At 42.1% G+C, this 15,009-nt stretch overlaps 1 protein-coding gene across 1 annotated transcript in view; it reads right to left on the reverse strand.

Moving 5' to 3' along the window:
* Window positions 1–15,009, reverse strand: part of LOC143352924 (cell adhesion molecule Dscam2) — a 332,337-nt gene that overhangs the window by 70,510 nt on the left and 246,818 nt on the right. Inside the window, exon 7 of the mRNA XM_076785960.1 lies at window positions 9,395–9,644. Coding sequence (XP_076642075.1) covers window positions 9,395–9,644 — 250 coding nt within the window. The remainder of the gene's footprint in view (window positions 1–9,394; window positions 9,645–15,009) is intronic.

The raw sequence follows: 15,009 nt of genomic DNA on the forward strand, positions 1-15,009 counted from the left end.
AATCTAAAACAAACTTTGTAGTAAATTCAGGTTTTTATTTCTTAATTTATTGTACAGGGTGGTTGGTAACTGGTGGTACAAGCGGAAAGGGGCTGATTCTACGCGAAAAAAGAAGTCGAAAATATAGAATAACAATTTTTCGTTTGAGGCTTTGTTTTCGAGAAAATCGAATTTAAAGATCCGTCGGGTTCGCGTGCTTTAGTATGCGTAGGAAGTAGAATTGGTAGGTCATGGTCAGACGCAGCAGACAATTCCTATCGAATAACACGCGCATTGGCTGCATTTTCAAACTCAATGTTCTCGACAACAAAGCCTCAAACGAAAAATTTTTATTCTATATTTTCGACTTCTTTTTTCGCGTAGAATCACCACCTTCGCGCTTGTACCACCAGTTACCAACCACCCTGTATAATCTCCATCATTATCAAGGACAGTTTGCGATCTCTCCTGCAAATTTTCAATCCCCCTCTTATAGTCTCCAGGACCTGCTTCTTCTCCCTCTTTCCCCCCTTTGTATCTCGCGTTCCATAAACGTTTTTTCGGACGAATAAATTGACTAGGGAAGGGAAGAAGAGACAAAAATAAAAGACCCGGCAGATGAACGCGCTTCAACGTAACGCGCACGTACATCTGCCGTCCTTTTCAAAGTCGGTTTTTCATCGTTACAAAAGTTTGTCGCTTTGATTTCTTCCTTTTGTCGCGCCCATCCGATTAGCCTCTTTTCAATCATTTCGAGCTTCACAAAGCTCTATGGCGATAGCCGTTAGCAGTCCTCGGTTTCTACTCGTTTTTCCATTCGTGCTGCCTGCCCTGGAAGGCGTGTATTTTTTAAAAGTGCTAATAACAAACAAATATCACAGTCGCGTCGCGATGCTCGTAAGTAGGCCGCGGGTTTTTGTGCAAACTGAATATTGTCTGCATTAATTGCGTAACGTGGGAGCTACGTGTGTGTTTATCTCCTTTTTCAATAACGTCAGTGAGCTGAGAGAATTATAATGAGATTTTTCGAATTTTCACAGGTTTTTTCTTTGTGTTTATTCTACTGTTTCATTTTCCAATAATTTCAACGAACCGAAAATATTACGACAAAACTTATTTCTAGACTTTTCACATGTTTTTACTGCTTTGTGCTTGCTCTGCTCATTGTCACCATAAATACACGAAATCCGCAATTTACCCATCAGAATTGCAAGCATTTTTTAAGAATGATTTTGCTGCTCACCGTATAATTTTAATTGGGGCTAAGGTGGCCCGATTTTTTCTATTTTCTGGTCAGAATGTCCCTTTTTTTGTTTTCGAAATTCCGATTTGTAATTAAAGATGCGACGATAAAGTTTGTATCTTTTTGATGGAACACATTTCTCGTTCAACTGGAAATGCTTATTCTCGACCTAGAAGGTATCATCTGTGTTTTAATATTTCAGGTGAGGTTCAGGTGAGAAAACAATTTCCAGAAAAATGCAAAATAAATTTCCAATCATCGGCATTCTCTTTGTTACACCGGGAACGCGAGGGCGTTTTAAATTCCACGAGTTTCAAATTTAGAAAAACCGCTTCGACATTCCACGCAAATGAAACTGCAAGGGAACTGAAAAAAAAAAGAATCGATTAAGCGCGGTTTGCCGACTAAAATGACGCCTATTGTTAGGCGGATAGCGTTCCGCATTTCAATACGCGGAAAGGTTAGGGAAACTCGTAGATCCTCAGGATGCCGGAATATCTGTCCGCTTGGAAAGCAGCGAGTCGCGGCGCTCCGCGTGATTAATCGCCGTCGGAAAAAGAAACGTTATTAACCGGGACGAACGGGGAAACGATCGGCGAGACGCAACCGCGCCGATCTTTTTTCGACGTTTAAAAATTTCCACGGAACGGCGCCTCGACTGAGAAATGGAGCCGCGCGGAGAGATAAACGGGTTCCGTCCGTCTGTTCTCCGTTTCCCTAGCGTTTCGAGAGCATCGCTCAATATTTGCGAGGAGTACTAACGCTCCTCAAATAAAACCGGTTCGCCCCTTCTTCGTTAAAATCGTTCTAAGTAATTATCGGATCGGGATGTAAAGGTCCGAACGCGACTAGCCCGCGCCGCGCGCAAAGTGATTCTGACCGCCAACTATACCCCCGTGATTAAACGCGAACGGCCGACCATAATGGCGAACGGCGCTGCCCGACGCGCCATAAACAACGCCCGAAATTTTTGGTCGGCGACAGCCTACGCGCTGCGTGCGATCATTCCCGTCTATGGCTCCCTAATAAACTAGTTCGATCGAACGATTTATTATTGACGAAACAATAGACTGCGGATCTTTACGAGAAATTCGGATTTTCGCGAATTATTTTGCTGAAACCGGAATCAAATTTACTCGATCCACGAAAATATTCTTTACCGTGAGAATGAGGCAGAGCTGCCATTTATTATTTTTTTTATAAAGTGTGATGATTAAGCTGGAACGAAGATTAATTTTGAACGCGAAAATACGCAGAAAGTTACGTTTGGAATTATATCATTCGCAGAAATATATTATTCGGAGGTGTTCTTCAAATGTCTGACCACTTCGCGCTCTTTCTACTTACTGTAAATATAGACAGCGTTATCGCACGTGAGTGACATAACTGAAAAACCGTTTCTGCTGTCTGTGACCTTGAACGACCTCAAGTAAGTACAGTCATCGAATTCTTAATAAAAGGAAATTTCAACCTGGGTGTTTAAACGAGAGTGGTCCCATTTAAAAACATTAAGGTGACATTGATATCTTAAAAAGAAAAATTACGTCTAATTGTTTAAGAGCGTACTCGTCACTAGACAGCGGATTTTATGCATTTATGACAAAAATGAGTAGGCGTAATTTAAAACGGTAAAAACATTAGAAGAATTTTAAAATATCGTTATACTATTTTCAACCTATTAAACATATTAAGAAAGAAAATAATTTCACTCCAGTTTTTTGCAATTCCGGTAGAAAATTTTTATTTTGCATAAAGTTCCGCTGTCTAATCATCACTGTTAGTCAAACATCGTCCGAAACACTGAAGTCATTGATACACACAGTATCGCTGACGTGTGCTTTTAATAACTGCTCCTGGTCTTCAGTTCATATTGTATTATAGTGCTATCTGGTCAGAGATTATGCCACGGAGCATTGTAAACATTCTGAAATATTTTCCATCGGGCGCTCAAGAAGATCAACACGTCGTTCCAGAAAAATGCCACAAGACCAGATTCGACCACGGAGCTGGCAGCATCGCGACCATACAGAAATCAATATAATTCCCTTCGTGGACGTCGTTCTACGGGACGAGAGTCAACAAGACCTAGTTTCTATGTGCCCGTCCATCTTGCAGTCCTTTTACGGTCAGAAAATTACACATCACCGCTCGAAACATTTCGAATTTCGAAATTTCGGGGCATATGAGGTCACCTGCTAGGTAAAAGGCAGAAATCTGTGGAACAGGGACCGGTTAATTAACGAAGGCCGTCCGGTGAGTTAACAAATCTCGCTCGATGCCTCAGCGGAGCGTTCAGTGACGAGCAAAACTGAACACACTTGAAAGAGTATGGTCGGATAAGCGTGTACTCTGTTTATGCGAAAATGAACATATTCACGACAATATTATTTGGTGTTACAATTTGGTGTGACAATCTAGCAAGTGAGGAAGGTGAAGGACCAACAAATTCAATTTTTATCGTAGTTTAAACCAAAAACTCGTCATTATTTGACGGAATATCATTCCAATGATGGTTACCTAATCAGTAAGTTTTATTTGGAGAAAATTATGTTTGTTTAATCCTTTACACTCCGGAATTTTGTAAATACCTTTTAAATATCGAGTCCCACTCGACAAAGGATTACGAAGAGTTACTGTTAATAACAGTTACTGTTACGAATCGGACATTTCATATGCAACAACCTATGACACCCTTGACCAAAAAAATTAGGACCACATTTTCAATGTTTTTCTGGTTTTTAGTAAGATATTGGATGGATTTCAATTCCTAATTTTCCGCGCCTATTAACTGTTAATATATTTCACTTACGATTAAACGGCGAATTTTTGTGCAAAATAAAAAATTGCTTTAGCGAACTGCAAGATGTTCCTTATTCTTAACAATTTTAATTATTGGATGGTATTTTCAAATTCTTAAAATGAAAATTTAATTATCACAAATGTTCCAAATCCGCAATCCAATTATAATACTTTTATACAACGGAAAAAGTTGTAGTTCCAAGAGAAAAAGATTGTTTAAAGTAACAAATGGTTACATTAATTAGGGTCGTCCGAGATCGCAAATCTATCCTAAACTGGCAATATCTCGACGTTCATACTAAAATTGTTACGTTGTTACTAAAATATTATTCAGGCTTTTAAATTTGATTAGGTATATGAAGACTACTGGAAATACATGAGCGATAATTACAAAAATTTGTTTAGCTTCCAAAAGTGTTAAAATCGTCTAATACGACTTGAATTTTTTTAAGAAATTAGCAGAATTGGTTTGCTACATGAAGTGAACAAAAAAATTTTACAAAAATTGCAATTGGTCGAAATTGCATAGAAAATACTAAAACTTGTATTTTGCATCTTTTTTACCGAGAACTTATACTAAAAATTTCGAAAGTACGCAAAATAATTAAAATACAACTTTCAGTACTTTCTCTGCAATCTCGACGAACAGCAATTTTAATCAAACGTATTCTTTTCACGTTACGTAGCGAACCAATTGTTCTAACGTCTTAAAAACAAATTCAAGTGGTACAGTCCAATATTGACGAACTTACGCAATTTTCAAGAGCGTTCGAACGTGAGTGGGAGTCGCTGTACGACGCCAGGATGAAAATGGCCGTCGACTGACAGCGTCGTTGAAGGTAATGGATTATGTCACATGGGTAGGGCGGAGCGTCCGATTTTAAAGACGCCGACGGAAGTCGAAACCGACGCGACGTTCGCTCGCAAGGTTTTTGCGCGGGAGTTTCAAGCGTCGCCGACACATTCAGGCGAGTCAGTCCGCGGCGTCGCGTTTCTTTCACTCGGCCATACTTGCCGCCCCTCCCGCGACTTAGACAAATGGTATATATTTATTTCACAGTACGCCAACCAGTGGATTTCGCCTTTCTCTATTATGCGTCGCCCTCGTTAAGCATTTCTTTTTTTATCTCGGCGCGCCTCCCCGGTTCTTTCTTCGACTTCTCTCTCTATCTCTCTCTCTCTCTCTCTCTCTCCGTTCCTCTTCGCCTTCTACGCGTTCCGTCTTCCATTCGGTCTCTTGTTTTCCTTCCCGCCGGCTTTTTGTCGCTCCCCCGCCTCCCCCCCCCCCCGCCCCGTTCGTTCGCGCGAGAATGGACGAGAGAGTCGCGGAGAAATCGAGAGGCGCGAGTAATGAAAGAATTCAGTCCCACGTATTGAACGAGATTTCTCGAGGACAAGGATAAAGCGCGGAAAGGGGAGGGAGGGTCGGATCGAGATCGCTCGAAGGCGATCCGTGGTGTTTGATCGTGTTGTCGGGGCCACGGTATAAATTCCGGGTGAAATTCTGAGCGAAAGGGGACGGAAATTTTTCCGCTCCGCTCGATATTTCGTCGTGGCTTCGTCGTGTCCTTTGTCGCTGCTGCGAGAGCGCAGAGTGAGAGAGGGGGCGGAGGGGAAGTTCTTCGAGGCGATCGGTCGTTGAATTAACGAACCGGCGGTCCGGCGAACTTCGCCGTTAATTAAAAATATTCAACTCATCCGCGAGAGATAACGGGATAAAGCTCCGTTGTAATACGTACATTTTTATCGCGTTTAACGGGCTTACTTTCACAACGACCGATAAAAACGGCAGCCTGTTTCGCCGAAAGTTTCGCAATAGAGTAACCGGTTTGCCCGGTTAACACCGCGCCCGGTAATACCTTTAATTCAGCATTATTATTTTCAGCCGGAACTTTTATAGAGCTGCCGGAGAACTACCGCGACCGGATCATCACCATTTTAGACGCTAATCCGTCTTGATTCCAGCCCCGCCATCTTTTGATGCCCCTATTCCACGCTGCGAATATCTTGTTGACTGTTGACAACAACAAAACAAAGTTTGATGCTGACATTTTTCTGACCTGACGGTTCGCATCGATTGTTGATACGATGAGACTTTTGGCAAAACAAATTTGAGAAGTATCTTCAATTTTAGGGGATGTTTTCTTCAGGAGGAACATTCGCAGCAAATTCAGGTTTAGTGTGGAATAATTATTATATAATTATTATATATTGTGGATTTCTTTATATATGTCGCCAAGGCTTGGATGATAAATGTCGCGGAATTATCCCCACTACCGCGGGGTGTACCTCGCTAGGGGCCAAGAAGCTTAAGAGGTCTCGGACGCCGAGGGGTATAAACGTAACACGCTTTGGGGTATGTCCCTTGGACCATATAAGTCGCTGGCAGGACCCACGTTGTTGACATATATCGAGAATTCACTGTATTTGGAATTTACTCGTTGTGCTTGTAAAGTCTCTTTAAATATTTCCGCTAGGAATCTAGGCTAATATGATTATCTTCGTGACTAGCTCCGGATAAAATTTATAGGAAAAATATTTGAAATACTATTTCAAATAATCGTTATTCTACTGTTTAAATGAAATATTTAAAGTAGCTAATTGAATTTCAGCAAATGATATATCTTCATTTCGACAACTTCAAGTTTCAAACAAATTTTAATTTTATGTCATGAACAGTATTTATAACAATGCTTGATCATGGAAACTGGTAAACCCGAAGGTTAATAATAAAATGCAAGAATCTACAGTATCTGGAAAGTAACTTTATTTTCTTTTTATAATAACTATTCGTATGTTCAAGGTTTTCAAGAGAAACATAAAAATGCTGCTTATTGTCAGAAACAACTGTTCAAGGTTTTCTGGTAATAGCAATCAATTGGAGCAATGAAGTTAATGTTTCTGCAAACAAAATTGAATGACATTTCGATGTAATTTAATGGAACTTACCAATATTGAATACCTATTGATTTCTACGAAGCCGTGGAAATATACACATTAAAAATCGGTCAACAAACATTTCTCTGCTGCTTGAGGCGTATTTATTTATTGTTAAATACCCGGACGCAATAAAAACAGAACCCAGCAGCCCGCGACCGTTGTTTGTTTTACAGTTCTCGCACCACAGAGCATACTAGATTTTCAATATTTTCGTTCGATGCAGCACAGCTGTATTTGTTTACATGCCAAAAATATAATAAAAACCACGTGTTTTCAAATACATGCTCGGTACACAAACTCTGTTTGCATTTTCCATGGCAATTGAAACCTTCTAGTTATTATTACCGTGATCACTGGGAACGAATATAATCAACTCGTGCACGTACTAATAACACGAAATGATGAACGTTCCCGGGGCCGTTCGCATTCGCGATATCAATATTCATGCTGCGCCTAAATGATCGCGAACGGTCGTAGACAATATTAAAATCGTACCTGGCAATTGAAGCGGCGTTGTCGAGCCATATAAGTTAATAAATATTTCATTTCGAACGCGCGAATATACCTATCAGTTTCATCCGCGCCACTTTATCTTCCCTTGTTGCTCGCAGCTGTAACTTTTGCAGAGAGCCGTGCGCAACTGTTCGTCAAAAATTATTCTGTTCCGTATCTTTCACCAGTAATTGTACACCGTCGCGTTCTAAGCTGAGCCGTCGTGACAAATTGCATTTCCCCCCTGGGAAACTGTATCCCTACCGCCACCCCTCCGCGCCATGCTACCATTCATCTTCAGCACCTTCGCCTGATCGCCGCCTACGCTTTTATTGGCCTTAAATTTTTAACTTTCGAACCGACTAATTTCACCGAAGCTTCCACCGAAGTTTCGCGCCGGTTTCCCCGTCTCGCCTTCTCCGCTGTATTCCGATGAAAAATTAAGTATCAAATAGCTTAGGTTCGTGGGAAATGAAGAGGAACGTCTAAAGACGTTCTTGTCAAGGTCATCGAAGTTTTTTTTTAAACGGAATGATATATTTTATTATTGCTATATGATAGCCGAGGTCAAGACGAATCCAAGGACCTGTAACATTATGACCTTCACGTGACCTTGAGTATGAAAAATTCATAGAAGTAAGGCACTTGATGTAAATAGTGAAATAACGATGACATGATCCCCCTAGGGTTTCAAGAAATGTTCTTGAACCTTGACTAATGACTGTAAACACGCTTACAATAAATTGTAAACACTGATAGAAATTCTTTTCTTTTCGGTGACTCTAATCAGCACGTTTAAGAAATTCATCGGGATTTATTCGATTGTGAAAGATAACGGTACTTCTCTGAAACGATGGTGTACAGTGATGCAGAAAAGATAGAAATGACGAATATTGTGTGCCGAATATTGCAACGTTATTTTCATCCATACCATATTTCCTTATATCAGGAGCTTCATGGCAACGACTTTGAGAATCGCGTTGCTTTTTGTACATGGGCATTGCAGCAAATACAAAGAAATGAACATTTCCTTTCTGACGTTCTCTTTACTGACGAAGCTATTTTTTCTAACCATGGACAACTGAATACACATAATATGTATTATTGGTGCACTGAAAATTGGTGTCCATGGAGTGTAAATGTATGGTATGGATTCGTTGGTGATAACAAACTCAAGGTCACGTGAAGGTCATAATAGTGCAGGTCGTTGGATTCGTCTTGACCTCGACCATCATATAGCGATAATAAGAATATATCATTCCATTTAAAAAAACTTCGATGACCTTGAAATCTCAAAAAATATAACCTTGAATAAATTTTTTTGCCGATCATAATATTTGCTCCTCTGAACCAACTAATGTTTTCCTCTGCAATTTTTTTCTATCATAAAAAACAAGCGAGATATTTTGGATGCTCGAGTTAGGTGAAACACCCTGTATTCAGGAAGTAGAATTGGTTGACCATGGCCAGACGCGTCAGACGAACATGTGCTATTGATTTTTGTTTGAATAGGTATATTATATTCAAGGTATGCCGGACAACTCTACGGTCTGGCGTTACATGTCGAGAACAAAGTTAAGCCGCGTAGGTACCCTCATCCGAAATAAGACGAAAGCCGGACCCGAGCTATCGTCTTATATCGGAAGAAAACTATAGTTATAATATTAAACCCATCCGGTAATATTTTTATTTAAAGTTATCTAGTGGAATTATATTTCTGAAAGTATAATTGTAAATTGTACCCCACTGCTTATTAAACATTCGTGTTCCACTATCTTCTACTATCACGCTGTTGCGCAATGTCGTCTCGTTCCAAGAGTTCATTGTAGCAGTCTAATTCGATCGATGAAGATTGTTCATTACTCCGTATCGAGTTACGTGTCTGAATTATGTCAAATGTAAGATGGCGGTCCAATTATTTCCCATTGGTCCGATACTCACCCCCGAGGCGTAATTCTGCAGTGGCCTGGACCATCTCATAATCGTTCTGTGCGAAACACTGATACATCCCTTTGTCGTCCCTGACGATCGAGGATATCTGCAGCGTGGATCCGTCGGTTCCCGTGATCTTGTTCCTGCCGGAGGCGCTCTCCCGGACCGGAAGTCCGTCTTTCGTCCACGTGATTACTGGCGTCGGCTGCCCGGTGACGGAACACTGGAATTCTGCGTCTTTGCCCAAGTCCACGGTGACCTGAAACAGTTATCGATTTCGGGGGTTATCCGGAGCACGTTCGCCCATAAACGTCACTTTTAATCCCCCAAACTGTCCCCGGAGCTTAACATTGTTACCCGGGGAAGTTAGCCAGTCGATTGTATCGGGGAAATCTGTTTTGCCAGGGACGGCTACGAATATAAGCCACGAGGTTTAGAGGGTCTCTCCAGGACTACACATAATTTCGTTTCGAAACGTTGCCACGTGCTCCTTCTCTTCGTTGCTTGAACTGTACCGCATAATCTATTTGTTTAGTCGCAGTCAACAATCAAACGGTATCATCCTTTGTAAATAAATGTTATTCGTGAAACTTCTAACTGTAAGTCACGGTTAATAAAAGTTCTGGGAGATTGTACACTTTCGAGCAAATATTTAGGGGCAAGACAGAAATGTTTCTCCGCATTTGGGGGGGGGGGGGGGGGGGGGAATTAAAAGCAGGATAAAAATAGGAGAGAAAGAATATTGTAATATTCACGCAATTTAATTGAATGGTTCAAAGTTTCAACTTCAGATTTATTTGTGTCGTGATATTTTTGGGAAATCCTTTCGTCACATTTTTAGCTTCTTCAGAGCGGGGTAAGTGTTCCAACTTAATTAGGGGCAACCAGGGTCTGTTTTAAGCTCTTCGCGATAACACCTCCGACTGACTTGATTAGTTCTACCAAGATTAACCACAACGACTGCAATCTCGTGACAGCACGTTACGTTGTATTATTATAACAACGTTATAAGATGCAAACGGCGTGAATTTTTTGCCCACAACTTAAGGCAAGGATCGCGTGCCGAGAGCGATCGTGTTCGCATAAACGGAGTCTGCGAGACGTTGTAAGATCGGCGCTTTGTGTTCCCCAGCCGAGGGAATCGGCAGACAAATGTTCTCCTCTAGTTTCCCGGATTGATGTACGAGTACGCCTATGGATCATTTGCCTCGTGGAGTATCCTTTGATCTCGGCAAACGTTCATCAGCAATATGATGAAATGATTCATCGGATCCAGGAGTTTCGAATTAATGACCACGAATCCCAGGTAAAACTTGATCTCGCACGTGTTCGTTGTATTTACCTGACACTGGCGACGGATACGTGATCCACTCGGACAGAGCCGGACGAATTCCAAGCGGATAGAATACGCGCGCGCGTGTCTCGAATGTCCCGGCAAGCAAGTCCACCACTTGCAGGCTTAATTGCTTCCGGATCACGCGAGCATCTCCCTTTGATCAGCTCCGCGGTCCCGACTCATTTATCATTAAGAAGACTCGCTTTAGGTAAACGGGAATCGGTCGTCTCATTTAATCCCTTAACGTTCCCGAATCTCATACAAGCCCGTACAGCGGGACTCCGTTTATGCGAACCATAATTCTTGCGTTCATGCATCATTCATTCATTGCGTTCATTGTACCGAATGCCCGATTTAAAGAGATCGTCGATGAGCTTCCATTATACAAATTTTAGTGCACGAATGTGGCCTGCGAGATCCATGCATTCAGTCAATTAAAAACTTCGTTGCTTCTTTCATAGTTTTATTGAGTTATGTGGTACAAATTAGGTCAGGGAGATTGCACAGCTAAAAATGAGACGAAAATCAAGAGTAACAAAATTGCGTTGGTGGTTTTATTTTCGAGAAAATTGACTTGAAAAATTCGTCTGGTTCTCGTGCATTATTATTGACAGGAAATAGAATGGACAGGTGAGAAGAGGTGACCCCGAGTTCCATATCTGCACTGTTATTTTTTGTTTTGTTTGTATGCCAGCTGACTATGCTGGAAGAGGTCATATTTACTCCTTCCATTTAAAAATATCGAGCTCGTTCCTCGTTGAACAAGCGGATCAGAACTTTCGATTAGGATATACAGACTCGTTGGACAGTTTAATACAGTCCAGGGACACGGTGTTACCTACGGCAAGTAGAAAAAGCTTGACCCAGTCAGACGCGACTGACCGCAGCCCGTGATACAGATAGCGGCGGGATCGAATCAATTGACCTACTGACATTTCCATGCCCAGCCTTAATTGATCCCCGATTGACAATGTCGTCCTTTGATCCGGCCAGGATTCCGTCTTATGTATTATTAAAGAGGCTCGTTTAGCGAGCACTGGGGTGGACAAAGGGAAGAGCGTGACAGAGATGATTGTGCGTCGGTATGTATTACAAGCGACACGCTAATAAGCCACGCCACACAACCGTGCGTACACCGTGTGCTAGCCTGTATGCATTTAGATAGTTGTGGAAATATGGTCGAGGAAACCAAAAAATTTTAACTTTCTTTCACGTAATACTGTAAATTTTGGTGGGAAAATATCGAGAGTCCAAGTTTTAATCGTAGGAGATCAGTAAGTCAAAAGTTATGCGCGTTTAAATTTGAGCGATTTTCGGAGTTTTTGACAGGCAAGGGCGCCGCCATGTTGGTATGTACTCAGCGTCGCGCGTCGTTCAACGAGCGGAACCGCTAGATGGCGGCGAGAGCACACGGTGATGTCGATAACGTAGTTTCCTCCCTCCATACGAACCTAACCTCGACCAACCTCCTCGCGGCTCCACTCGTTAGACGATATCTGAGTACATGCCAATATGGCGGCGCCCTTATCTGTCAAAAACGCTTAAATATGCATAAATTTTGAACCAGAGAATTCCGAACGTTAAAACTTGGATTTTCGGCATTCTCTTGTCAAAACTTACAGGATTCCATGAAAAAAGCGAAAAATTTCTGGTTTCCTGAAGTGAAGCTCAGCCGAATTTCAGAGTAGCGGTGTTATTTTCAGCTTTTCGAAGATATTAAAGAAGCTTACGTACACACTTTAGCAATTAGGTTGCATGTATCCACTTCAGGATCTTATACACAACTGAGAATCGAAAATCTGCAGCTATCATTTTGTCCCGTTCGCGGACCACAATATTTACGTTTTCGTTCCTACGATTCTGTTGACGTGAATGTTGTGGATAATACTCGGTACATTACACATATCGACATGTCCGAAAATGTAGACATACTAAGACATGAATTTTCTTCAGTTTACGGTATTCAAACGAGAGAAAATATGTGACGAGCTATCTTTTTGTCCCGGAGTGTAGGCAGGTTTCACGCGACAGCGATCGGTGGGGCGGATTCGAACAGCGATCGAGGAGTGTCAAAGGATTTTGGCGGCGAGTTCTGCTGCCGTATGGAGCGTGGGCCGATCAGCGCGAGAGAGGGTGAGGGCTGAAGTTCTTACGCGGCTGAAAGCATCTCAATAAAACGGTCGAACCGCGGGATAAACGGGACCCAGCAGTCGATTCGGTGCACGGGTCCCGAGGATTGCTCGCGGTGGATTTTGCCAGGCAAAGAAATTCGACCGGCCGCCACGTTGAATCGCATCCACGGCCATTAAACGTTGTCGAGAGCGTTGCTCCCCCTCCCGGGCCGCTTTTGTTCCGCGACCCTAAAGGAAACTTTCTTTTAAACCGAAGGCGGTTTTAAATATCCTTTGATACGGTATTCAACGGGCGGAGACGGAATGGGAAATAAGACGCGCCAAGGTGGCGTCTTCGGGAGTGTCAAGTGAAAAAAGAAGGCGAGCCGAAGACGTTGACGAGCTCTCATCCATCTGTCTTTGCTCATCCGTTGTCTCCTACTCGATCTCTGTCTCTCTCTCTCTTTCTTCGCTGTACTTTCACGTTGTTACGTTCGTACGGACAACTGTATTATTATGGCGAGCAGCGACGCGTTTATACGAAACACGCACACGTACACGCGGCACATGTGCACGCGCCGCCTTTGTACGACGACCCCCTTTGATACGGTCCGCGAGCAAATCGTAACGGTGAATAAAAGAAATTATTGTAGGAATTTCGAGAAAAATAGAGGACAAGCAGTCGTAAATTCTGAGAAAAAGCGCGCGAGATCGTGCCACGACAAGCTCTGGAATGCGAAGACATTTTCTCTGTGCTCGTTGCAGGAGACGCTCCTGGAAAGCATTCCGGGGAATACGACAAATGAATTGCAAAGCGGCATGAATGAAACGACTCCGCAGTTAGGGAGGCTAAATAAATCAAACGTCGCGGCCGACGCGATTGAAGCGTCCCGCCGACGGCTAGCGAGAAATACTTGCTATTGTTGCGGATCGTGCAACCTTATTTCAGCGGTTATTATATCGTCGAATGTCATGCAAATTTTCCGGACGCGTAGCGCGACTTTGATGAATCGATGCGATCAATCAGACAATTTATTTTCGCCGCTGACGGATATAGACGTTCCAAGCTAAATTACGCGATGTTTTCTACAATCTGAATATAAACTGTCCCACTTTTGAAATAATCAAATTTTTGAATTTATTTTGGTTCAGACCGTAGCCGGATTCATACTAATCAATGTCCTTCCTCATTTTCTTATTTTCGATTAGCAGAATGATCGGAATCATGGCAGCAGTCAATATATCCTTCTTTAGAACTTAATTAATTCATTATTTTTTAAAACATAATTTATATACTTCAAGAACGCATAAACGTGCGTGAAAAATCGTAACGCAAATAGTATAATAGCTCTTCCGAAAAAAATTCCTAAAGATTGTTATAACACGATACCGAAATATCATTTTCCGAAAAAAATTATCGATCAGTGATAACGACAGTGATTATTGTGAGTGATTGATAGGCTTCCAGTGGACGAGCTGTTACAACGTCGAAGAAAAAAGTGGTATAACGGTGTGTGAAATGATCCCATAGATTGTTAACGAACTTTTAAAGCAACGCAGCGGCAAATTGATTTCTCGCAAACGCGTTTCCGCGCTATTAGGCGATGATGAGCCGGGTATAAAACATCACTGAGCAAACCCCCGAGCCGGAACTGCTGACGGAAGATTGATTGAATGGGATTCTTTGAAACCGGTGCGTAACGAAAAGCCGCGACGGTGCATTTAATAAAGCGCAGACCAAGTCGACATCGTTAATGGAAGGAAATTGTAGGAGCGAATGGCAGCCAATATATGAGAGAATCCGCCCGCAATAAGCGTTTCTTTGCTGATGACTGCAAAAGTTATGCGAGAAGCTTCCGGTGAATGGATGCTATTTTCATCGACTCGGTTCCCCATCCCTCGCATTCCATCCACGACACCTAACCCGATGGTATGGACCATTCGTCGATCCCTATTCCCTTCTCTTATACAGGGTGTCCCGCGTAGTGTGGACAACCGATTCGGAAGCAATTTTGCACGCAAAGGAAGATCCGTCGCGTTATATTAGGGGGACCCATAAGAAATCAATTATTTTGGAATCTAAAACGAACTTTGTAGTAAATTCAAGTTTTTATTTCTTAATTTATTATACAGTAGAAACAGGGAATATTATAGGGAATATTTTTGAACATTTTGCG

The sequence above is a fragment of the Halictus rubicundus genome, chromosome 3, assembly GCF_050948215.1.
Source record: "Halictus rubicundus isolate RS-2024b chromosome 3, iyHalRubi1_principal, whole genome shotgun sequence".
In the NCBI taxonomy this organism is placed as follows: Eukaryota; Metazoa; Arthropoda; class Insecta; order Hymenoptera; family Halictidae; genus Halictus; species Halictus rubicundus.